Consider the following 22,768-nt stretch of genomic DNA (forward strand, 5'->3'; position numbering starts at 1 on the left):
AATATAAAAAGAAAAAAGAAAACTGATGCCTCAGAGATGTTTTCAGTTCCATTACCTAAATGGGGAAATCTCTGCATTACCCACAATTACCCACAGGAAAATTCAGGAGACCATGAAATCTTCCAAGGCCCAGCCTTCTACAGCTGCCTGGCAGAGCTGGACTGGGGCCCAGGTGCCCTTGGCCAGAAAAGCGTCACTCTTAACCTGCTTTAGCCTCTCTCACTGGGCTAGTGCGTAATGGGTGATCTGACCTGTCAGGGTCACACAGGGAAGGCAGCAACAGGATGTTCTGTCCAGCAAAAAAATCGAGACTCCAAACACTAAACCTTTTGATAGGTAGATGTGATTTTTTTTCCTCTTCTCTACTTGTTCTCTTACTTTATATGTTTTTTTTTTTCCTTTCTGCTTCTAGTATTCTATTCAAGAAGAAAACCAGAGGAAGCCATTGCCCACTGCTGCCGCCCAGTGTTGTAAGTGAGAAACTTGTCTCTGAGTCTGTCTTAATTGCACCTTCCTGTCCTTTCTCCAAACATGGCTTATTTTGAGTTGGAGAGGGTGGAGATGTAGTGTGCGGTAATGGGAGATACTCCCGAAGCAGTGCTGTCTGGGCACAGGCCTCTAACGGCTGGCTGCCCATTAGCTTCAGAAGGAGATCTTTTGGTTTTGTGTGCTGTCGTCTGGCCAGTGGTGCTCGTCTGTTTTCTCATTTGCCAGCTTTACCTGCTGTGTCTTTGTTTACCCGTTACTGTTCTTTATGGTTCAGCTTAATTATCACCATCTCTGAGAAATCTTGCTGTTTTCTGCTTCCCAATGTCTAGCCTAAGTGTGTGTCTGTGCCATCCTCATGTTCTGTACATCCATCCATCAAGTAACTTATGTATTTCTTTGGCAAGAACACAAACCTTTAAAAGACGCAAACATTTTTCCATTTTGTATGCTGATATCTGGATCAACATCTGCATGGTATTCTCAATAAAGTTTGATAAATGATTAACTGAGGGAGAAGACTGGTCATTTCTTCTAAGATTAATATGCTTAGATCACACAGATTCTTTTTTTAAAGATTTATTTATTTGAAAGGTAGATTTACAGAGAGGCAGAGAGAGAGGAGAGCTCTTTCATCCTCTGGTTCACTCCCCACATGGCCACAACGACCAGAGCTGCGCCGATCTGAAGCCAGGAGCTTCCTCCAGGCCTCTCACGTAGGTGCAGGGGCCCAAGGACTTAGACCATCCTCCACCACTTTCCCAGGCCATGGTTGAGAGATGGCAGATTCCTTCTTGACATAAATCTTGTAGTATTGGTATACTGATAACTTCTCAGTTTCTCTTGAAACAGCTGGAGACACCAAAGGATCGACATAGAGCCTGTCCTGTTTCGTTTTTCAGCCTGTGATAGGCACATGCACGCAGATGTGTATTGCTGTAGTTTTTCTGAATCAAGCAAAGCTCCATCTGCTACAGATTGGTGGTGGTGGTCATAGTCATAGAAGTTGTAGTAATACTAGTAATGGTAAGCACCATAGCAGCTAACATGTGTTGAGTTCTCACAGTGTGCCAGATGCTCTTCTGAGAGTTTAAATGTACGAATTTAATTAATCTTTACAACAACTCTGAGACGGATTTTTACTGTTGTCCCCAGTTTTCATATGAGGAAACTGAGGCATAAAGAGATTTGAGTAGGGGCCAGCATTGTGGTGTAGGGGGTTAAGCTGCCACCTGCAATGCCAGCATACCCATATGAGCACCGGTTCAAGTCCCGGCTGCTCCACATCTGATCCAGCTCCTGATATGCCTGGGAAAGCAGGAGAAGATGGTCTAAATCCTTGGGCCCCTGCACCCACATAGGAGACCCAGAGGCGGCTCCTGGCTCCTAGCTTCTGCCGACTGTTGGGGCAATTTGGTGAGTAAAACAGTGGATGAAAGATCTCTTTCTCTTTCTCCCTCTCTCTCTGTAACTCTGCCTTTCAAATAAATAAAATCAATCTAAATAAAAGAATTAATTCACCACAGTGCCATAGGTAGTAAGTGGTGAAGTAATACAGACACAGACAACCTGACTCTGTAGGCCATACCTTGAGCCGATGTGGTGTTCTGCTTTCTCCATATTGGTTGTGAGAAGGAAAACCTTTGTTTGCCATTTTAAATTTGTTGGTTGCCTTCCATTCTGTACATGCTATGGGCTGCTTTTCCTGATAAAATTAAGACCAATGGTAAATAAAGGTCAACTTTTTTTTTTTTTTAATTTATAGAAAGTCTTTTTTTGCATAACATTTGTTATTAACTTTCTCATTCAGTTTTAATAGGGTCAAACATTTAGGGTCATAGACGGCCAGATGGTAAATTAAAGTCCCAAGATTCTTTCCGGAATTCATTGTAATGTATTAATTTAGACCTTTTAAATTTTTAAATCTTTTTCCAGGACTGTTAGTGAGAAGTGAAATAGAATGACCGAGATTTCACTTCCTATTCCTTCTTGGGTAGTTTTGATGAAATATTGTTAAAATAACTGAAGAACAAATGCCAAAAGGGCAGAAAGAAATAAAAAGTCATACATAATTAGCAAGTTTATTAATTCTCATAAGTTTTTCTGTTTTTTTTTTTTAAAGATTTATTTATTTATTTGAAAGTCAGAGTTACACAGAAAGGAGAGGCAGAGGGGAGCGTGTTTTCCATCTGCTGGTTCACTCCCCAATTGGCCACATGGCCACAGCTGTGCCGATCCAAAGCCAGGAGCCAGGAGCTTCTTCTGGGTCTCCCACGCGAGTGCAGGGGCCCAAGGACTTGGGCCATCTTCTACTGCTTTCCCAGGCCATAGCAGAGAGCTGGATTGGAAGTGGAGCAGCCGGGTCTTGAACCGGTGCCCATATGGGATTCTGGCGCTTCAGGCCAGCCTGCAACAATTGTGGTTGGGCCAGGCCAAAGCTGAGTGTCAGGAACTCAGTCCAAATCTCCCACATGGCTGGCAGGGGCCCAACTACTTTAGTCATCACCTGCTGCCTCCCAGAGTGTGCAGGATTAGGAAGCTGTTGTCTGAAGCACAGCTGGAACTTGAACCCAGGCGTTCCAATATGGAATGTGAATCCCAATTCAGTGTTTTTAACTGGCAAGCCAAATGCTCACCTCCTTTCCCTCCTTTTTTTAAAGAGTATTGCTATGGGCTTATGAATTCTTTCTGTTTCATTGTTTCATAATCCAGTTCTCTCATTCTCTTTGATGCTGAAATTGTCTCAAATTTAGCAAATAGGTGTTTCTTTAAACTGGATCCTGGGTCCTTTTGACATAACCCAAGCAGTTCTTGACCCTTTTCTCTCTTAGTACATGATGTACAAGGGTCATCTTATCGTTCCCCTGCCTCAGTCTTATTTCTTCAGTGTTTCTTATTTACTTTCAGTGGGGAGTACTATTTAGAAATTACGATCTTGACACGAGTTATGCTTGTTGCTACAGGAGTGATGTTGCTTCTTGGCTCTTTGAATAGGTAGAGCTAGGAAACAAACACAACTTATTTGTTCATATTGGTATCATCAATTAACATCCTTACCACAGGATTTTTCCTGATCTTCCTCTTGCTGTGGATATATATATATATATATATATATATATATAGGCAGAGAACACATAAAATATGAAAATAATCTTGAAAACACAAATCTAAGAATATTTTTTTTAATTTTTTGAAGTTAGTTAATTTATTTTATGATTTATTTGTTTCTTTGAAAGGCAGAGATACAGAGAGAAGGAGAGAGAGATTTGTCTGGTGGTTCACTCCAAATGGCCACAACGGCCGAGGCTGGGCCAGGCTGGAGCCAAGAGCTTCATCTGAGTCTCCCATGTGGCTGGCAAGGGGCCTAAGCACTTGGACCATTTGTTGCTATTTTCCCAGGTGCATTAGCAGGGAGCTGGATTGGAAGTAGAGTAGCCCAGAACTGTTGCCCGTACAGAATGCCTGCACTTCAGGTGGCGGCTTAACCTTCTAGACCACAGCACTTGCCCCAAGAATATTTCTTAAGAGATATATTCTATATAATAAAAGATGTATCTATAACTTCCTTTTCTTCTGGTAAAAATCCTTTTTTCTCAAAACATCAAATTATTTACACATGTTCTGTACCCTAAATGTATACAAGCACTATTGAAGATTTCTGTACCAATCCTACTACTAAAAACAAGCCTACTAAATAGAGTTTAAGGTTCTTGAAAGTTACTTTTTTACCTTAGGATCTAATTTACATAGGGTTACAAAATCTAAAAATCTAAAAATTTAAGAAAATTTCATATTATCTGATATCTATTCTATATTCAAAATTCCCCAATTTTTCCACTTTTTTTTTTTGGTCCTTTTTGTCCCACTGTAGAATCCAATTAAGATTCTTTACTTGTATTTGTGTGTGGTGTGAATAGGTAATTGTCCTGGGGCTGGCACTGTGGTGTATCAGGTATAGTTACTGCCTACAGTGCAGGCATCCCATGTGGGCACCTGTTTGAGTCCCAGATGCTCCACTTCCAATCCAGCTCTCTGCTATGGCCACGGAGAGCAGTAGAAGATGGCCCAAGTCCTTAGGCTACTGCACCAACATGGGAGACTCAGAGGAAGCTCCTGGCTTCGGATTGGCACAGCTCCGGCCACTGTGGCTGACTGGGGAGTGAACAAGTTTCTCTGCCTCGCCTTCCCTCTCTGTGTAACTCTAATTTTCAAATAAATAAATATTTAAAGACAAACAAAAAATAGGTAATTGTTCTGGCATCTTTGGTTTAAGAGGTTTGTCTGTCTGTTAAATTGTGTTTGTTAAAAATCATTCTGATTAGGTCATCCTGTTCCTTTTCTTCCAGGATTTTTTAGCAGATTAGATTTTATGTATTTATGTTAGAGAATGAATATACTTTTCTTCTAGGATGTGTTTCTCATATTTGGCCTTAACTGGGAGTTGGTAGCCAATAGCAAGATACACATGCTGCTTTTTGTTCCAATTGCTCCCACCCCCCCAATCCCCCACTGAAGAAACCTTTCATTTAAGGTGTACATACTCATGCATTTCATCAATACAAGTTTAGGAACACAGTGATAATGATTCTTTCCACTGTCCCCACACTCCAACCCCTACTCCCACCCTTCTGCCTTCTCCCTCTCCTATTCCCATTCTTATTTTTTACTAGGATCTAGTTTCAATTAACTATATATACATAAGATTATACTAAGTAAAGATTTCAACAAATAGTACACAAAAAAATGTTCCTCAACAGTTTTTTGATTTCTCTTTTGATTTCTTCTGTGACCCACTGTTCATTCAGGAGCATACTGTTCAGTTTCCATGTGTTTGCATATGTCTTAGAGACTCTTGAGTTGTTGATCTCCAGCTTCATTCCATTGTGGTCAGATAAGTTGCATGGTGTGATTTCAGTTCCTTCAAGTTTGCTAAGACTTGCTTTATGGCCTGGCCTATGGTCATCCTAGAGAAACTTCCATGTGCTGGTAAGAAGAATGTATAGGATGAAAAGTTCTGTAGGTATCCGTTAGGTCCATTTAGTCTACAGTGTTGATTAATTCTGTTGTTTCCTTACTGATTTTCTGTCTGGTTGGTCTGTCCATTGCTGAAAGTGGGATATTGAAGTCCCCCATTACTATTGTATTAGAGTCTGTGTCTCCCTTTAGATTCATCAACATGTCTCTTAAATAGGTAGGTGCCCTGTATAGGTGCATATACATTTATTATAGTCACATCTTCCTGTTGAATTGATTCCTTAATCATTACATAGTGCCCTTTGTCTAACAGCTTTTGTGTTAAAATGTATTTTTGTTCATATTAATATCACTATACCAGCTCCTTTTTGGTTTCTGTTAGCATAGAATATCTTTTTCCATCCCTTCACTTTCAGTCTGCATGGATCTTTGTTGATGAGATGTGTTTCTTGTAGGCAGCAAATAGATGTTTGTTTGTTTTTCCATTCAGCCAGTCTGTATCTTTTAACTGAAGGGTTGAGGCCATTTACATTCAAGGACCATTGATAAATCCTGACTTGGCCTTGCCATTTTTCCATAAATATTCCTATTGTTTACCTTGGATTTCCTTTGTACCTTGGGAGATTTTCTGCCTTTACCTTCTTTGATAGTGATGACCATGTTTCTGTGCTTTTGTTTGTAGTACATCCTTAAGCATGTTTTGTAAGTCTGGATGAGTGCTGACAGATTGTTTCCATTTCTATTTGTTATGGAAGGTCTGTATTTCACCTTCATTCCTAAGTGAGAGCTTTGCAGCGTACAGTATTGTGGGTTGACAGTTTTTTTCTCTTAGGACTTGGAATGTATCTGGCCATTCTCTTGTAGCCTGTAGGGTTTCTGATGAGAAGTCCAGCTGTGAGTCTGATTGGAGATCCTATGAAAGTAATCTGGTGTTTCTCTCATGTACATTTTAGAATCTTTATGTTTTACTGTGGAGAGTTTGACTACATTGTGTCATGGTGAAGATCTTTTCTGGTCATGTCTAATAGAAGTTCTGTGTGCTTCCGTACTTGTAGGTCCCTTTCTTTCTCCAAATTAGGGAAGTTTTCTGTAATTATTTCACTAAAAAGGCCTTCTAATCCAGTCTGTCTTTCCATACCTTCAGGAACTCTTAATACCTGTCTGTTGGGGCATTTGATAGTATTCCATAGATCTTTGACATTGTTTTTTAGTTTTCTAATTTCTTCTTCTTCTTCTTCTTTTTTTTTTTTGGTTTGACTGTAAAATTATCAGACCTTTCTCTACTATTCTTTCTTCTGCCTCACTGATTCTGTTGTTAAGGCTTTCCACCACATTTTTTATTTGTTCTATTTAAATTCTTCATTTCCTGAATTTTTAAAATTTTTTTAAATTAAAAAAATTTTTTTTTGACAGGCAGAGTTAGAGAGAGAGAGAGAGAGAGAAAGGTCTTCCTTCCATTGGTTCACCCCCCAAATGGCTGCTAAGGTCGGCGCACTGTGCCAATCCCAAACCTGGAGCCAGGTGCTTTCTCCTGGTCTCCCATGCGGGTGCAGGGCCCAAGCACTTGGGCCATCCTCCACTGCCTTCCCAGGCCACAGCAGAGAGCTGGACTGGAAGAGGAGCAACTGGGACAGAATCTGGTGCCCTGACCGGGACTAGAATCCAGGGTGCTGGTGCCGCAGGTGGAGGATTAGCCTAGTGAGCCACGGCACTGGCTGAATTCTTCATTTTCAATATTTCATTTTGATTTCTCTTTGAAATCTCAATTTCATGAGAAAACTTTTCTTTCATGTCATTTACAGATTTCTTTAGTTCATAGATTTGCTTCTGAGTAAGTAATCCTACAATCAGTTTTTTAAATTCTGTTTCTGTCATTTCTTTGATCTCTTCATTTTCACATTCTAATATTAAAGTGTTGTCTTCCTTTGGGGGCATCACGTTGTCTTCCTTATTCTTGTTTCTTGAATTGCTGCATTTATTTCTAGGCATTTGTGGAGCTACTAGTTGGTTCATTAACTTTTTTTCCCTGTGATGGTTTTTATCTTTGGACTGGGCCTCTGTGGATTAGTGGAGTGTCCGCTCTTTCAGTGAATACCCTGAGGCGTGTGCTCAGTGTGGCTCTGTTTAGTGCTCCAGGTTGAGGGGAGTGTCCAAGGTGAGTTCCAAATTGGGTGTGGTAATTCTTTTTTTAATCAGAGGAGAGATCTGTTCATCCCTTCATCCCTGTTGGCATAGTTTCACACTCAACTCCTCTCCTCCAAGACCAGTACCTGGACACGAGCCCCAGTGGATACAATATTCATCAGTGCTGTCACAAGAACTACACAAAGGATCCATGCAGTCCTCAGTATGAGCAGAGATCCCGCAGCAGTGACCCTCACCAGGGAATCAGGGAGCCCCAAGCGTGTAGATCTGCCCACAGTGACTTCCCAAGACCCAGCCATACCTTGTGCCCTGACGCTCAGCCACAGCGTTTTCACCGTCTCAGCACACAAGGCTCCCACAGTCACAAGTACCCAGCCTCCTGTCAGTTCTCCCAGCCAGACTCAGGCATCTCCTCCCAGCTGGTTGCTGATGGCACGGACATGAGCTGATGTGGCCGTTACGTATGTCCAAAGTGAAGCACACGCACTCTAGGCTAGTTATAGGACACTAGTGCCAGGTGGTTGGGGAGAATGCCATGTGCCTCCTTTTTTTTCTCTCTAGGTCGGAGGGTACATTGTCTCCCACAGGGCTCTAAGCTGGACTCACATTGAGCTCTTCCTGCAGCTTTATTGCCAGTGGCTTGGGGTGCTGCAGTCTGGTCTCACCTTACTCTCCAAAGCTGGTGCTGAGGCTCTTGGCTGTTGGGGTCCTGAATTGTGTGTGTCGATACCCTCTACGTAGATTCACAGTGTCCCTTTCATTTGCATGGTGTTTCCTCTACAGTTTTCTCCCTAACTCTTCTCTGAGATTGGAGTTGCTCCATGTTTTTTTACTATCTTCCCCAAGACTAGAGCAGTAAGCTCTCTCTTTATTCTGCTATCTTGGGTCTCTCCCACAAATATTCCCAATTCCTTTTGAAAGTCCACCACCCCTCCCCACCCTCACCCCGCATTTGAAAAGCAGAGTGACAAAAATCAGGGAGAGACAGAGAAAGGGAGATCTTCCATCCAATGATTCACTCCAGTGGGCCCTGCTGAAGCCAGGAGCTAGGAACTCCATCCAGAAGCTAAATGTGAAACAGGGTAGCTGGGCCTCAACCTGGGCCCTCTGATATGGGATGCAAGTGGCCCAAGTGGTGACTTAACCTGTTGCACAACAGTGCCCGCCCTCACAGTACCTGTCTTTTTAATTTGAAAGAGTTACAGAGAGAGGCAGAGGCAGGGAGAGAGGTCTTCCATCTGCTGGTTCACTCCCCAGATAGCCGCAACGACCAGAGCTGTGCTGATCCGATGCCAGGAGCCAGAAGCCCCTTCCTGGTGTCCCATGTGGGTGAAGGGGCCCAAGGACTTGGGCCATCTTCTACTGCTTTCCCAGGCCATAGCGGAGAGCTGGATTGGAAGAGGAGCTGCCAGGATTTGAACCAGTGCCCACATGGAATGCTGGCGCTTCAGGCCAGGGCTTTAACCCACTGTGCCACAGCGCCAGCCCCTCAGTACATGTCTTAAGAAACATTCTCAGCTTTGTATTTTCAAGAGTATTTTCAATTTTTATGTGTTCTCTGCCCACACATATATTGATGACAGTATCACTGGCTGCAATTGAGAAATGAATCAAAAGTGATTCAGCATCTGGCAGTGGTTTGATGAGATGAGTAGTCACAAATTCTGCTAGGATGTGTAATTTAATATAACCTTTCTAATTCAGTAATTTCACTTCTAGGAATTGTTCAAGGAAAATTACTACAAATGCAAGGAAAGTTTTATGTACAGGTGTTATTTATAATGGTGAAAAATTGCCAAAAATATAAAAATGAATAATTATGATTTTTTCATATAATGAACTAACATGCTTTTAAATTATTTTCCAAGATACAGGAAATATTTACGTGTGTAAGTTTTCAAAAGTAGGGGCCTAAATTGATTAACATATGTTTCTAAAAAATAAATTACATACTCCTGTACATAGAAAAAAATAAAGAAATATGTAGTTTTATTTATTTACTTATTTAAAGATTTATTTATTTGAAAGGCAGAGTTATATATATAGAGGGAGAGACAGAGATCTTACATCTGCTGGTTTACTCCACAAATGGCCTCAATAGGCTGGCTGGGTCAGGTTGAAGCCAGGAGCCAGGAGCTTCATCTGGGTCTCCCATGTGGATGGCAGGAGCCCAAACACTTGGGCCATCTTCTGCTAGTTTCCCAGGCACATTAGCAGGCAGTTGGAGCAGTCGGGACTTGAACTATTGCTCATATGGGATGCCATGGCTACAGATGACAGCTTAACTTGCTGTGCCACAGTGTTGGCCCCAAGAAGTACATAGTTTTAGTAGTGGTTATCAGTGGTAGGATTATAGATTCTTTAAAAAAATTTTTTATGCTTTATTGTACTTTTCAAATTTTCTCCAAAGAACATGCTTTGCTTATATAATTTAAAAAATTCCAAATTATCTCAGAGCTGACAATACAGAGGCAGATTATTGTAGACTCATCTTTTTAGTTTGAATTTGGGATTTAGTTGGAGGATAATTGATTGTTAATAATGACCCACTTTTGTTCAACAATGTCAGTGTTTCTTTGATGGAAAGTCCTAAGGGGCTGGTGCTGTGGCATAAAGAGAAAAGCCGTGGCCTCAGTGCCAACATCCCATGTGGGTGCCGGGTCAAGTCTTGGCTGCTCCACTTTTGATCTAGCTCTCTTCTATGGCTTGGGAAAGCAGTAGATGGCCCAAATCCTTGGGCTCTTGCACCCGTGTGGGAGACCCAGAAGAAGCTCCTGGCTTTAGATCAACACAGACTCAGTCCTTGCTACCATTTGGAGAGTGAAGCAGTGGACAGATGACTTTCTTTCTTTGTTTCTTTCTCTGTCTCTCTCTCTCTGCCTCTGTAACTCTGACTTTCAAATAAATAAATAAATCTTTAAAAAGCAAATAAAAAAGAAAGTTCTAAGTAGATCTCAAAATTGCAGTGACCCTTTATTGATCATAGCCCTAGGGTCTCCTCCAACCAATTACGTGTCTGAAACGAAAAGTTTATGGGGTCTGTATCATTTCTGTAGGTAACGTGACCTCAAAGATAGCTTGAGGGGCTTTTGCTGTGGTGCAGTGTTTTTTTCTTTTTCTTTCTTTTCTTTTCTTTTCTTTTTTTTTTTTTTTTAAGATTTATTTATTTATTTGAAAGAGTTAGAAGGAGAGGCAGGGAGAGAAAAATCTTCTATCCACTGATTCACTCCCCAAATGGCCACAACGGCCTGGGCTGGAACAGACCGAAGCTGGAAGCTTCTTCGGGGTTTCCCATGTAGGTGCAGGGGCCCAAGCACTTGGGCCATCTTCTACTCCTTTCCCAGACGCATTAACAGGGAGCTGGGTGGGGAGTGGAGCAGCCAGGACATGAACCAGCACCCATATGGGATGCTAAGCTTAACCCACTATGCCACAGCACCAGCACCCTGCTCTACTTCTGATCCAGCTTCCTGCTAGTGTGCCTGGAAAAGCAGCAAAAGATGGTCCAAGTGCTTGGGTCCCTGCACCCACATGGGAGACACAGATGAAGCTCCTGGCTCTTAGCTTCTGCCTGGCCCAGCCCTGGCCATAGTGGACATTTGGGGAATGAACCAGCGGATGGAAGATCTCTCTCTCTACTTCTGCCTCCCCTTCTCTGTAAGTCTGCCTTTCAAATAAAATCAGTCAATCAATAAAAAAAGATAGCTTGAACTTTTTTATAAGATACAGCCTGCCATTGCTGTTTCAAAGAGATTTCTCCAGTTTTCTACTAAGGGTTTTGTTTCACTGGTTTTCTTAAAACATTGCCTGTAAACAGTGATATATATAAACCAATGTCCTCAGTATGAATCAGTCTTTTAAATTAGCAAAATAGTACATAACTCTACATGTTGTTTAAAATTTTCCTTGAAGAATAAATTAGCTCAGAACAGTTGGTTATGAGTCACATCATGGACAACAGTGACCAAACACTGAGAAGCTACTGTTGGTAACACACTGCTTGGTTGTCAGGTTGTGATGCCTTATTCAATCCTCATTAATTTTAAGAGGATTTCTTTGGCTAACATACTCAGAAGAGACAGGTTTATAAAAAAGGATTTGCCCTTTTTCTTTTTCAATTCTTGTTGTTAACATTACCCGTGAACCATCATGCTGTTTGTTGATTCTGAAGCAGGAAGCAGGAGGTTTTCAATGCTTTCCACTACTGTTCAGCCATCAGGCCAGGTGTGCCACATCCTGTTCAGCTCCACATTTAGATACTTCTCTATATCCTCCTATTGTTCTTTGTCTCCATCTAAAGTTGTTCGCTCCTACTCTGTGACCTCTCATTTCTAATGTTCTGCCTGTCTGGAAGGCAGAGAAATGGACTGTTATGTATATGTGACCAGATATTCTTCTCTGGGACATTATGCTCTTGCCTATTCCACAGATGATGGCATATGGGTGATCCCCCTTCTAAAATCAAGCAGAAAACTCTGAACAGGTGTGGCCAGTGGTGCTCTTAGAGTCTGTCACAAGCAAGACTAACCTTAAGCCTATGGGATAGTCTGGCTGCCTGTCAGTGGGGGGCTACGGCTTGCTTTCCTAGTCAGGTGAAGGTAGTTTCTAGTAGAACAGGAAAGTTCATCCACTCTTTTCTGGTTCAGAATACCTTTCTTCCATTCTGGACCCACCACATGCTGTAAGGGGTAGATCCAGTGGAAAGGTCTTATCAGCTGTGATCATAGAGAATATACAATTTTCACTCTAGGATTTTATGCCAGAGGATACCAACTTGAGAGGGTCTGACCACCCAACCTACTAACCTCCCTGCACAACTCCAGATAAATAGGAAGCTTGGCTAGCGCCAGATACTGTGGCCTGTTCTCCAACATTTTATATCCTGTATTACTTTCCAGATGACACATCCAAATGTTGATACCCATTGCATATCAAGAGATAAATCTGATGAACTTTGTGGCTTTATGGTCTCACTAGTACTTTGATCTTTTTGCGAGCATACTGGAGGTGAATCATGTTTCTGGTAGTGTCTTGAAAGGATCCAAAATTCTTCACTGTAACTTTTGATGGGGCAGAACTCAGGGAGTCCACCCTTCATATCCCTTTATACTGCCATGTTGCTATTCCATGGGAAGCCCCTTCAAGATATTAGCATGCACTGCTAAGACTTTTATGAACCATGTCCTGCACTGAAATTTGGGAGACAGATGCCCAAGATAGTTCTGAGAGATTACTGAATTTACTTCTGATGCCCAGGCCTTTCTAAGACTCTGCCACTTTGGGTTTAATTACATATTATCTACATCTTGAAACCATATGTAATATTTTAGTATCCCTTTACATTCAAGGCCCTATAACATGTCTGTTTAGTCTATAGAGACTAGCTGGCCTTTAGCTCTGTTCTTTGCAGTGCTGCCTCATAAAAGATATGTCCAGTTCTGTAACTTTCCTGATCATTTTTTTGTCATACTGTGAAAAAAAAAAATCAATAGATACTGTGGGTTTGGAAGATTCTGCCTTCTAGGTTAAAATTCTGTCTTATTTCAAGTTGCCTGTGATTTAAAATTTCAGAATATATTGATTTCTTTGTTAATTATAAATTCTTCATAGCCATTTTGCATGGTATCATGAGGAGCAGCTCAGAATCTTTTTTTTCTTCTCAGATTTCTCAACCAATTATCTTTTTTTCTGCATCACTAATTTCTTGGAACTGGGTAAACTGTCAAGTGACAACATATGTCCATTTGACTCTAAAATCCATGTTTCTAATGTACCACCTTGTGATGGCAAAATGCTCATAAAATATAATTTGCCATGTAGAAACATGTGTTTTTCTTATTTGATCACTGCCTTTTTGCTTTGTTTTAAAAATAATTTATTTACTGAAAGGCTATTATATGTACTTGCTAAATTTTTTTTTAAAAATGTTAAAGAGAATGCAGTAAAAAGTTTCCCTCTCATTTCTGTTCCTCAGCCAGCTAGGTCTTTTCCCCAGAGGCAGTCGTCATAGCAGTTTCCTAGGAATCATTTGAGCTGTTTTACACTTGTCTAAGCAAACATATCTGCATCAGAAGTATCTCTTGATTATTTTCTCCTTTGAATTGGTTTTAGAGTACCATGTACTACAAAAAATATACACGGCTAACTTGGATTTGAAATTTGAGTACTTACTGATCAGTGTCCCTTTTAGATTCTATTTTAAGAATTTATAGGAATCACAAGGAATAGATTGTTTATTTTCTGAGTTTCTTTTCATGATGAAGGTCTGCTTCACAAAATCCTGGCCTTGACTGCAAGGAATGTTTCCTTCATCCTCATCCACTCTCCTAGAATGACTTTCACACATTGGTTACTGGGCAAAGAACTTCTGGCAGTTTACGTCCAGTTTATGTTTTAATTTCTTGACTAAGTTTAAATTCTTGATGGTCACTTTGCAGATATAATGAAGAGTTTTTTTTCCTCTCAGCATACTAAAACAGTCCCTTTTTTACTTTAAATTTTTTAAGAAAATAAGAACATATAACATTCATTATAAAAATCTTCAATTGATTAAAAATATAGCATATAGGAAGTACTCTGTAATTCTCCCTCTCTGTTCTGAGATAACTACTTTTTCCCAGTGGACAGTGAGAGAGAGAGACAGGGAGAAAGGTCTTCCTTTACCATTGGTTCACCCTCCAATGGCCGCTGCGGCTGGTGCACTGTGGCCGGCGCACCGTGCTGATCCGACACCAGGAGGAGCCAGGTACTTATCCTGGTCTCCCATGCGGGTGCAGGGCCCAAGCACTTGGGCCATCCTGCACTGCACTCCCGGGTCACAGCAGAGAGCTGGCCTGGAAGAGGGGCAACCGGGACAGTATCCCATGCCCCGATCGGAACTAGAACCCGGTGTGCTGGCGCCGCAGGCAGAGGATTAGCCTAGTGAGCCACGTCACCGGCCGAAAAGAATTCTCTTTTAAAGAGTATAATTTGCAGTACTTACTGGATGATGGTATCCTTTTTCTTTGAGTTGGAAATTTACTTGATCCAGAGCCTGTAGATTCCTAGGATGCCTTTGTAATTAGACTACTAGACTCATATTCAGGCAGCTGAGACATGAGGTTGGCAGTAAATAAAGTATTATCGGCTATATTGTAAGGTAATTTCTAAGCTTTACAGTGCTCACGGTTATCCTTAGTAGAAATGGAGAGTTTTTTGCAGACAAGAGATGGAAAGAGAACTGTCCTACTTTTCTTAATTTGTCTTGTGAAGCTTTGAGGCTCCAGATCAGCATTGCAGAAAAATAAATCGAAAGCCTCTGAGTACAGAGGAGCTTATCTTTTGGTTCCTTCCTCCCTGAATGTTTCTATATGTTTAATGCGGTGTTCTTGGTGTTTTTTTTTTTTTTAGATCAATTGATTTATTCATCTTGAAAGAGTTACAGAGACAGAAGGGAGAGACAGAGATCTTCTATCCACTGGTTCACTCCCTAGATGGCTGCAATGGCCAGTGCTGGGACAGGCTTAAACCAGGAGCCAAAAGCTGCATCCAGGTCTCCAAATGGGTGGCAGGGCCATCTTTCACTGCTTTCCCAGGCCATTAGCAGGGAGCTGGATCAAAAATAGAGCAGCTGGGACACAAACTGGTGCTCATATGGGATGCTGCCATCGTAGGTGTTGGCTTTACCTGCTATACCACAGCACTAGGCTTAGTGTACTTGTTCTTAATGAGTGGATACATACAGAGAATATAGGTATTTTCCAGAGCCATGGAGGAATTATTGGGAAGATGCAAAAAGAATTAGAAGCCCTGGATCATAACTTGGACTCAAGTCAGAAGAGAAGAAATGCATAGCAACAGCAACTTGAATGCTTTATTTATAATTATCCTCAGCAGGTGCATAGTAATACCCTGGATAAAGAGAAGAAAGACCTGATGTGGCAGAGGAGCAATAAATACTTAAGAGTAGCATAAAGTTTGTTTGGCATAAACAGAAACATGAGTTTAGAAATGACTTATGGCCGGCGCCGCGGCTCACTAGGCTAATCCTCTGCCTTGTGGCGCTGGCACACCGGGTTCTAGTCCCGGTCAGGGCGCCAGACTCTGTCCCGGTTGCCCCTCTTCCAGGACAGCTCTCTGCTGTGACCAGGGAGTGCAGTGGAGGATGGCCCAAGTGCTTGGGCCCTGCACCCCATGGGAGACCAGGTTAAGTACCTGGCTCCTGCCATCGGATCAGCGCGGTGCGCCGGCCGCAGCGTGCCAGCTGTGGCAGCCATTGGAGGGTGAACCAACGGCAAAAGACCTTTCTCTCTGTCTCTCTATCTCTCACTGTCCACTCTGCCTGTCAAAAAAAAAAAAAAAAAGACTTATGAGCTACTTGTTATGTGTTGATTAAAAAGAAAGATTGTTTATAGCAGGATAAATGAAGTATGAGGGGAGGGAGAACTTGGAAGATGCAGAGCACGCTGGCCTGGAGGGAGTAGTGTTGGAGCTGTGCTTGCTAATCTGCAGCAGGAAATGAGTCCCTCTGCTCTACAGTCTTCTTCAAAGGACTGAGGTGTAAGGGGCTGGCCCAGTTTGGCAGATTCACTCCTTTGGGAGCCTTTTCTTCCTTTTACTTCAGATATCCAATGTTCTCCTTGTCGCTTATTACCTTCTCTACTCTTTTTTTTTTTTTTTTTTTTTTTTTTTTGACAGGCAGAGTGGACAGTGAGAGAGAGAGACAGAGAGAAAGGTCTTCCTTTGCCGTTGGTTCACCCTCCAATGGCCGCCGCGGCCGGCGCGCTGCGGCCGGCGCACCGCGCTGATCCGATGGCAGGAGCCAGGAGCCAGGTGCTTTTCCTGGTCTCCCATGGGGTGCAGGGCCCAAGCACCTGGGCCATCCTCCACTGCACTCCCGGGCCACAGCAGAGGGCTGGCCTGGAAGAGGGGCAACCGGGACAGAATCCGGTGCCCCAACCGGGACTAGAACCCGGTGTGCCGGCGCCGCTAGGCGGAGGATTAGCCTAGTGAGCCGCGGCGCCGGCCACCTTCTCTACTCTTAAACTGAAAGTTCTGTGCTGCTTAAAATCTTGGTGGCTAAAATTTGGTTGCTCTATGTGAGCAGTGGAAGAAGAGTGAGCCTTGTGATCACGGATGGCTTTTACTCACCCAGGACCACATGCCCTGCAGAAAAGTAAGATTGCAACCTGCAGACTCTTCCATTTCACTCAGTGCCTTGATTTTCCTCCTATTTTTACTAGGATCCCACAAGGCAGAGTTCCAGAGCTCATCCTCTTCTTTTGGCACTTTTCTTCTGTTTTGTCACTCTTATCTGAATCTCTTACTGTAACCCTTGCAGTCATTGTGGTGGTCTGTAGGTCACTGATTCATGTTTATCTCATACCTAGGGTTTTTCCCTCATCTTATTTTTTGAAAGGAAGCATGTGCATAAGGTACAAAATTCAAAAGCTATAAAAAATAAGTGGCATTGAAACCAATTCTTAAAAATCTATAGCTTGTTTTTTTAAACATCACATATGTAAACAAAAATACAGATCATTAAAAGTAAATGAACATAGAACACAAAAGGCAGTGTTTACTTAGTAGCTACATAAATGAAGATATTTTTAAGTTTCTTCACTGACAACCCCATTTTAACCATTGAACAAATTGTACTTTAATTAATAGTAAAAATGTAAAAAATTCAAATTTAAACATGAAAATATGGAATAATAACAAAAAATAACAGGAAATATCTTCATTACCAAACAGATTAACAACTTTGCAGACACTCAAATACTGTCTGAGGCATATCAAAACAACTGCATCAGAGGTTGCATTCATTTGAGAGGTATCCATACATATTCAGTGCTGAGACTATCTGCAGCACAGTATATCCAAGGCAGCGTTAGACTAATGGAAAATCTACCGTCTCAATAAGCTAGCTTTTTTTTTAAAAGATTTATTTATTTATTTGAAAGAGTTACAGAGAGAGAGGAGAGGCAGAGAGAAAGAAAGGTTTTCCATCTGTCCGATGTTCACTCCCCAGATGGCCAAAATGGCCGGAGATGCGCTGATCCAAAGCCAGGAGCCAGGAGCTGCTTCTGGGTCTCCCACGCGGGTGCAGGGGCCCAAGGACTTGGGCCATCTTCTACTGCTTTCCCAGGCCATAGTAGAGAGCTGGATCAGAAGAGGAGCAGCCGGGACTAGAACCGGCGCTTCAGACCAGGGTGTTAACCTGCTGTGCCACAGCGCCGGCCCCAAGCTAGCTTTTTTTTTTCTTCTTCTTCTTCACTAACTTGTTCATATACAATATATAATGTTTAAAATTTTTTGTATTGTTTTTGTGGTTTCAATTTTGTTTATTCTCTAATTATTCCTTTTCTCCTATTAGTTTTGGGTTTTGTTTGCTGATGTTTTACTAGGTCCTTGAGATGCATTGATAGGTCATTTATTTGGTGCCTTTCCAATTTCTTGATGTAGGCACCAACTGCTATAAACTTTTCTCTTAGCACTGCTTTTGCTGTATTCCATAAGTTAGTTAGTTAATTTATTTATTTGAAAGTCAGAGTAATAGAGAGGCAGAAGGAAGAGAGAGAGGTCTTCCCTCCACTGGTTCAATCCCCAGGTGGCTGCAATGGCTGGATCCAGGAGCCAGGAGATTTTTCCAGGTCTCCCATGCAGGGGCAGGGGCCCAAGGACTTGGGCCATCTTCTACTGCTTTCCCAGGCCATGGCAGAGAGATGGATTGGAAGTGGAGCAGCCGGGAATTGAACCAGCATCCATATGGGATACTGGCACTGCAGGCAGTGGCTTTACCCACTAGGCACAGCACCAGCCCCTGTGATTACTACTAAGTAATATTACGATCAACTTTTTGATGGATTTCTGGCATGTCTTCAGTCTCTTCATCTTCACATTCTAGTATTCAAGTGTTTTCTTTTGGGAGTGTCATGTTGTCTTTCTTGTTTCTTGAATTACTGAGTTTATTATCAGGCATTTGTGGAGATGCTTCTTTTTTTTTTTTCTTTCACGTGACTGCTAAGTTTAATCCCACGGCTACACCCAATTCTGCTTTGTAAAAATAACAAAGTGTTCCTATCAAAATTACACTGCGATGTTAAGTACAGGTTTTTTGTTGTTTTGATACAGCTCTAAAAAATGTTGGCACCAAATGCACTTAAAAAGTTTTAAGGCTTAATAAGAATACAGACTAGTATAACGCAGCTCAGACGTCGAGCAGAGGGTGCTAAAGGTCATTCAACTTCCAAGTACAGGCAGTGCCAGCTGAGAGACATCTTCCCCGGCTCCGGCTCCTAGGCCCCCTCCCCCTCCCCCAGAACCTCAGCTTCCACCCGGGCGAATCCCGTGCCCTGCCTGAGAGCGGGGGCATCCCATTTGGAATTTGTTACAAACAACACTTCATCCCCACCATCAGACTATTCCCTGTAAGCCAGCCAGTCAGTATGTTTGGGCTTCAAGTTCAGCACCATTTAAATGCCCTCCCTGCCCCGCCCCCACAAGGCTCTTAGAGATGACTGAACCCAGCCTCCTGCAGCTCTTCTAGGGCTGGGGGCTAAGTGTGTCTTGGCTCTAAAGTCTTGGGGCACCAAAAGGAGGAAATGGTCTTTGGTTGACAACGCCTGTGCAGGCCCCTTGGTGTGTCAGGAACAGGGAGTGGAACCTGGGCTCATGCACTTGAGCAGCCAGGGTGCAGGGAGTGTGGCTGAGCACGGCCGCGGCTTTGCCGAAGCCTAATCATGAATTAGTTTTCTAGGCCTGGTGTCAGCTGTGCAGGAACACCGCCCAGCCCTCTGGGCCGACTGGGAGGGACTCAGGCCGGCCCGGCACCTCTGCTGGCAAACACCTGATCCTGGTCTCCTGCACAGATCCACGAGGGCTGCCTGCGCGGCTCCTCCTCTGGGGAAGCTGAGGGACAGACTTTCTGAGAGGTGCTGCAGACAGGCCGGGGCCACGGTCACCAGGTGTGGCCTCACTTTAGGACACTTCTCAGACGGGCGAGGAAGCCACCCTTGAGAGCCCAGGTCCTCAAGCCCCTCCTTCCCACCACCCAACGGCAGGAGACACTCCGGGAACTGGCGGCTGCGGGAACTGGCGGTGGCAGCCACGGGCCTCGAGCCTCGGAGGAAGCGCCCTGGCTTGTGAGGGAGGGAGCGGTTCATGTCCCTGGTGAAGAACAAAGGCCTAGACCTAAGGCTGATGAGAGAAAAGCAGGAACGACTCAGGGCAGGGACCACGACCAGCCCCGCGGGGAGGCCGGCCGCGCTCAGAGGATCGGGAGCGAGGACCTCCAGGAGATGCAGACAGAGGACGGTGTCTGGTCTTTGCTGGAAGCTGCCGAGGAAACCCAATCAAGATGTCTCAAGAGCAGCTGCGGGACAGTGCGTGGCATGGGACGAGGAGGGGACACAGGAACCCAGCCACGGGCATCTCTGGAGTGGGAACCGCCTGGCTAGCAGGAAAGGGGCAGCAGGACCTAGGGTGGGCGTCTCACCCCGGGAGCTGGCCAGGCTGTCCTGTCAGTCCCTGAAGTCCCATCAGGAAGCCGGCCTCAGCCAGCTGCCCTGGCCCTGGGCAGCGAGCCCCTGAGCAGCCAGCCTCACGTCCACGACAGACCTGCACCCCACCCCGCGCATCTGGGCTGAAAGAAGTGACCACGTGTGATACCCTAGCTCTGGAGTTTCCCGCCTCGCTACAGGGGAGCAGGGGCTTCTCTTAGTAGAAGGAGATGCTGGATTTGCCTCCTGGCGGGTTCAGGATCTTGTTGTGGGAGCGAGGCCGTGGCCCCAGCCTGGGCTCGTGGCTGTCGACCTGGGGTGCGGGTTCGGGCTCCTTGGCATGGTTAGCTTCTCGGGAGCGGCCTCTCTCGTCCAGTGGCGCGTCCCTGGATGGGGTTCCCGCTGCAGCTCTCGGGTCCAGGCTCGGGTCTTCTCCTTCTCGGAGGAGGATGTGGTCCTTGGGTTTGTTCGGATGTGCCGAGGACAAAAGTGGTAGTGACCGGAGACCCAAAAATGTCACTGGTCTTCCCACCCGGCGAGTTCAGGCGCTGCCGAGCCTGCACAGGGGTCAGCTCCTCGAAGATGCCACTTCCTTTGGCCCCTGGGGGGTTGGTCCTCTTGGGCAGGTGCTGAGGTTCTTCAGTTGGTCCAAAAATATTAGACGCCATCCTGTTAGTTCTGCTCAAAGGAACGGCTTCTTCCGCACTTCCGAAAAGATTTCTGGATTCTCCTCCTGGGGACTTCATGGCCCTGGAGCTTGCTCGTCCAGCCTCACTCTCTGCACCCTGGAACATGTTGGCCGCCGTGCGGCTCCCCAGTCTCCTTAGCCACTGCCGCTGTGATGGTTTTCATCTTTAGACTATTCCTCTGTGGTTTAGTAGACCTCTGTGGCTTAGTAGAGTGTCTACTTTTTCAGTGAATACCTAGAGGCTTGTGTTGGGGGTGGTCAGGGAGCTCTGTTTAGTGCTCCAGGGTGAAGGAAGTGTCCAAGGTGACACCCAGGTTGGGTGGGGTGAATCTCTCTCTCTTTTTTTTTTTTTATTTTATCACAGGGGAGTTCTGTTCTGCTCTGTTGGCATAGTCTCACACTCACCTCCTCTCCTCAAAGGAGACCAGTGCCTGGGCACTGTCCCCAGTGGATACAATATTAGTGCTGCCACAAGAGCCACACAAAGGAGCTGTGCAGTCCTTGGTGTAAGCACGGATCCTGCAGCAGTGACCCTCACCAGCCAATCAGGGAGCCTCAAGCATGTGGAGCCACCCACAGTGACTGCCCAGAGTCCCAGCCACACCTGTGCCCTGACATGCAGCTACAGTGTTTTCATAGTCCTGGCAGACAAGCCTCCCACAGTCATGAGCACCCAGCCCCCTGTCATTTCTCCCAGCCAGACTCTGGTGTCTCCCCTCGGTTGGTTGCTGGGCATGCGGACACAAGCCGGCATAGCTGTTACATATGTCCAAAATGGGGCCTGCCCTCTCTTAGCTTGTTACAGGATGCCAGTGCAGGGTGGTCATGGAGAGAGAAACGTGCCTCTTTTTTTTTTCTCTAGGTTGGCTGTATACTGTCCCCCACTGGGCTCCAAGCTGGATTCACACCAGGCTGTTCCCACAGTTTTATCGCCAGTGGCTTGGGCTGCTGCAATCTGGTCTCACCTCACTCTCCAAAGCTGGTGCCTCAGTTTCTTTGCCAAGATTCATTCAGAATCTCCATTCTCCATTTTTTCCAGCTCACTCTGCCTGGCTCTCTGATTTCCTGACTTTATATTTTTGTTCTTGATAACTGGGTCCCCTTTGATGTACAGTTCAAAGTTCCTACTCTGGTTTATCAACTTTTGCCTTTCTGCTTATATGTTAATTTTGGGCAGTTCTTTGATTTCATTTGTTAAAGATTTACTTATCTGAGAGGGAGAGAAAGTGGGAGGGAGAGAGAGTTCCATCCTCTAGTTCACTCCCCAAATGTCCATAACTGCCAGGGCTGAGCCTGGCTGAAATCAGGAGCCAGAATCCAGGAGCTTCTTCTGGATCTCTTACGTGGGTGCAGGAGCCGAAGGTCCTGGGCTATCCTCTGCTGCTTTCCCAGGCTCATTATCAGGGAGCTGGATTGGAAGTGGGGCAGCTAGGTTGCTGGCACTTCAGGTAGTGGCTTTACCCTCTATGCCATAGTTCCAGCCCCTGATATAATTTTTTTATAACAATACCATGGAAGTGGGGCCAGTGATACTGTGGGTTAGTAGGTTAAGCCTCCACCTGAGGCATTGGCACCCTATACAGGTACCAGTTTGAGTGCCTGATGCTCTGGGAAGCATCAGGTGATAGCCCAGTTCTGTGTCTCTGACACCATGTGGGATACCCTGGTTGATTTCTGGGCTCCTGCCTCTAGGCCTGGCCCAGCCCTAGCTGTTGTGGACATTTGGGGAGTGAACCAACAGGTGGGGGATCTCTCTGCCTTTAAAAATGAATTTCAAAAAAGTTATTCAGAGTAGGATAAATGAAATAAATGTGTCAAGAAAAGATTCAAAACATATTCTACCTCCAGCTCTGGCTGAAAAATCTGTCACTAGTTGTGTTTTTCTCCTTCTCCACGACTTCATCCAATTGGGTAGTGGGGAGCTAAGAACCAGCCAGTCCATTGCTTCTGCGACCTTCAGCTCAGGACTTGGATTCTCAAAGAGGAAAATATATTA

The 22,768-nt window shown here is 44.3% G+C and overlaps 1 protein-coding gene and 1 pseudogene across 24 annotated transcripts in view; one reads left to right on the forward strand and one right to left on the reverse strand.

The window, feature by feature from the left end:
• The window catches only part of UNC13B (unc-13 homolog B), a 261,972-nt gene that overhangs the window by 106,003 nt on the left and 133,201 nt on the right, over positions 1-22,768 (forward strand). For 23 of the 24 annotated variants that reach the window (XM_070053821.1, XM_070053890.1, XM_070053828.1 and 20 more), the window contains one exon: positions 413-470. The exons of the other annotated variant lie outside the window; for it this stretch is intronic. In XM_070053821.1, coding sequence (XP_069909922.1) covers positions 413-470 — 58 coding nt within the window. The remainder of the gene's footprint in view (positions 1-412; positions 471-22,768) is intronic. 24 annotated transcript variants of the gene reach the window in all.
• On the reverse strand, positions 20,156-20,894 carry LOC100338539 (jupiter microtubule associated homolog 2 pseudogene; annotated as a pseudogene).

Source organism: Oryctolagus cuniculus, chromosome 1, assembly GCF_964237555.1.
Source record: "Oryctolagus cuniculus chromosome 1, mOryCun1.1, whole genome shotgun sequence".
NCBI lineage: Eukaryota > Metazoa > Chordata > Mammalia > Lagomorpha > Leporidae > Oryctolagus > Oryctolagus cuniculus.